The sequence below is a fragment of the Priapulus caudatus genome, unplaced genomic scaffold (assembly GCF_000485595.1).
Source record: "Priapulus caudatus unplaced genomic scaffold, Priapulus_caudatus-5.0.1 Scaffold543, whole genome shotgun sequence".
NCBI lineage: Eukaryota > Metazoa > Priapulida > Priapulimorpha > Priapulimorphida > Priapulidae > Priapulus > Priapulus caudatus.
The window spans coordinates 30,430-33,436 of record NW_014577604.1 but is presented as its reverse complement, the minus strand read 5'-3'; the positions used below and the strand labels follow the sequence as shown (position 1 = coordinate 33,436).

Sequence of the window (3,007 nt, the reverse complement as noted above, 5' to 3'; positions counted from 1 at the left end):
TTTACTGTAAAGTAGATTATTATATTGTTACTATAAATAAAATATTACTATTTTACTATTATACTAGATCGAATAATTGCCTGACAGCTAATATACAAACATGTTAGGTTGGTGTGGCAATCTAGAGCTGCAAAACTGCTAATAGATACAGTATGAGAAACAGCAAAAACATGACAAGGATGACAAAAGATCAAAAATAATGATACAAAAAATTTTGAACAAATGGTGAACTAAAAACAAAAAAAAACTTTAGAAAAACTCAAGCTGCAAAAATGCACATATATACACTGTTTGATGCATAGGGAATGGTGTCGTATACAGATGTTACATGGACAGTAATCATACAATGAATAGATTCGTGAACCAAACATAACTGGCAAACAATATCTGATCACAGTTATAGGAGTAATTAGGCGTTATTACTATGGTAATTAAGCTAATTGACATCAAATATATCAACGTATAGAACAGTTGAACGTTACCTCGTACTTTTTGGAATTAGTGATTGTTCTGGTAATTGCCTTAAATTTTGATAGGGCCAAGTTTTTTTATAAAAATCTGCGAAAGTGGGAATCTTGTTCCAGGGCTTCCCTGCCTTCACAAATTTTTTAGGTGTCTTAATAAACGAAGCCGGCATAGAGCAGGAAGGCTAGGGCGGCTTCTCCCCTTTTCACGCTCGCGGCCGCATAACAGCCCCGTAAACAGCCCCGGTGGCGTTGCCACTTGGCGTTTTGTCGGCGCCCGTTCCAAATTTTGAGATTCCGAGAAATCGCAAAACTAAAGTCGAATTCGACGAAAATAAGAATGCGCTGCCGCTTGTTATAAATTCATCATACCAAATCGCTTAGGAGAATAAGCCATCAGTAACAATACACTCGCCGTTAAAAACGCGTTTTTAATAAACATCAGTCCAGGTGTCCAGAGAAAATCAGCCCCGTCTAGGAGAAAATCAGCTCTCCCGTCTAGCATAAAATCGAGGCCCCGTCGAGCTAAGTGACGCTTGACGGGGCCTTTTTTTAGGCCCCGTGGTTTTCTTGGAGGGCGAAGCCTGTAGAGGGCGGTCGGAGAGGTTACCGCAAGCAGAGGGGACTCGCCAGGGTGTGCCTTAAGGAAGATGAAGTCGTGGCAACTACGAAGGGGTGGAAGATGGAGGTCATAAAGGCTGCAGAGGATGACTCTTCGGTCGATTCGTTGGAGAGAGAATTTTTTCTCCGTGAAAACGACATCTTGAGTAAAGACGTCTTCAGTACATGTAGTTGTGTTAGAATTACATGCAATAAAGAGATCAGGTTGTTACGGCTACAACAGGAAGATCGGATTTCTCTGGGAGAGGAGGGGGGGGGCGTTGCCACTGTGATGGGAAGACACGATTTCTCAGAGGGAACTTGGAAGGGAGACCGAGACAAGTACAGGGGCATTCTCCTCAGGGAGAGGTGGTCGGGAAGGCTGCAGCAGGTAGATGGAGACTTCTCTGGGAGAGGAAATCGGAATGACAAATACAAGGAAAGGGGATTCTTCAGGGAGAAGGGGCCGCAAAGACCGAGACAGGGAGAGAGTTTTCCTTGGGGGAGAAGGGATTAGGAAAGCACCATTCTATGACCTTTGCGTCGTTGCAGGAGGGAGACTTCTCAGAGTACAACGTGAAGTTCGGCACGGAGGTCCTGGAGCTCGACTGCTGGTGTACGAAGCGACGCTACGACGCCTTCTGTCAGGTGCTAGGCACAGGCATGAACCAACACCTGATTGTGAGTACATGCTTGCTACCCCTCACTATTACCTCACCCCACCACTACCCCTCTGTGTTGCAGCTTGTTGCCGCGGCTGCAGGAACTGTTGCTATACTGTTGCAGTAATGTTGCTATACTGTTGCAGTAATGTTGCCTCTGTGTTGCAGCTTGTTGCCGCGGCTGCAGGAACTGTTGGAAAGCTCGGACGTAGAGCTGCGCATCGTTGCCGGCGAGGTGATCGCGCTCAGCTACGAACTCGCTCGCATGGACAATGAGGTAAGGGTCACTGCAGGTCAAGGTCACGGTCGGGGTCGAGTTCTGGGCCGGGATCGAGGTCACCGCAGGTCGAGGTCGGTACAGGTCGGGGGGAGGGTCACTACGTGGGGAGGGGAACGTTGTGAGGCGATCATGAGACATCACAGATCGAGGAAAGGGGAAGAATCACCAGGCTAGGATGTAATGAGAGAGGGTCACCGTGTAAGAATCTCGAGCCTGACAGCGCGGGGACGACGGCATTTTTAGCGTGTGAAGATGAGAGAGGTGACGATGTCGGACTGAGAAACGCAGCGCGTAAGCGTGAGGGAGGGTCGACATTTTACCCGCGTGAGGGTCGGCTGGTAAATATCGACAATCACCAGGTGGCGCTCCGCACGCGAGGACGATTTGTTGTTCTTGCGCGACCGGAGGTTCCGTGATTTGTTGTTCTTGCGCGACCGGAGGTTCCGTGATTTGTTGTTCTTGCGCGACCGGAGGTTCCGTGATTTGCAACCACCAGGTGGCGCAACACGTTCCGCGATTCACCTCGCGGCGAATCTCTTGCAGGACTTTGACGGATCCGACATAGACGGGCTCTGCGAGAAGCTGCGACAGCTGGCGACGGACAGCAACAAGTATCGCGCGAAGAAGGAGCGCAGGCAGCAGCGCTCTAGCTTCAGGGACATACTGCGAGCCGTCGGGGTGAGTCCGGACCGCCGCCGCCGAGATGAGAGACGAGAGATGGTCCTCGGGGTAGAGGAGGGGGCGTGGCAGCGGCTGCGGCATAGAGGAGAGACGAGAGATGGTCCTCGGGGTAGAGGAGGGGACGTGGCAGCGGCTGCGGCATAGAGGAGAGGCGAGAGATGGTCCTCGGGGTAGAGGAGGGGGCGTGGCAGCGGCTGCGGCATAGAGGAGAGACGAGAGATGGTCCTCGGGGTAGAGGAGGGGGCGTGGCAGCGGCTGCGGCATAGAGGAGAGGCGAGAGATGGTCCTCGGGGTAGAGGAGGGGGCGTGGCAGCGGCTGC

The 3,007-nt window shown here is 51.0% G+C and overlaps 1 protein-coding gene across 2 annotated transcripts in view; it reads left to right on the top strand.

Moving 5' to 3' along the window:
- The window catches only part of LOC106811481 (interferon-related developmental regulator 2-like), a 26,856-nt gene extending 23,872 nt beyond the window's left edge, over positions 1 to 2,984 (top strand). For both annotated transcript variants that reach the window (XM_014815120.1, XM_014815119.1), the window contains exons 7-8: positions 1,895 to 2,003; positions 2,550 to 2,984. In XM_014815120.1, the coding sequence (XP_014670606.1) occupies positions 1,895 to 2,003; positions 2,550 to 2,831 (391 nt within the window). In that variant the 3' untranslated portion in view covers positions 2,832 to 2,984. The remainder of the gene's footprint in view (positions 1 to 1,894; positions 2,004 to 2,549) is intronic.
- Positions 2,985 to 3,007: the final 23 nt, after the last annotated feature.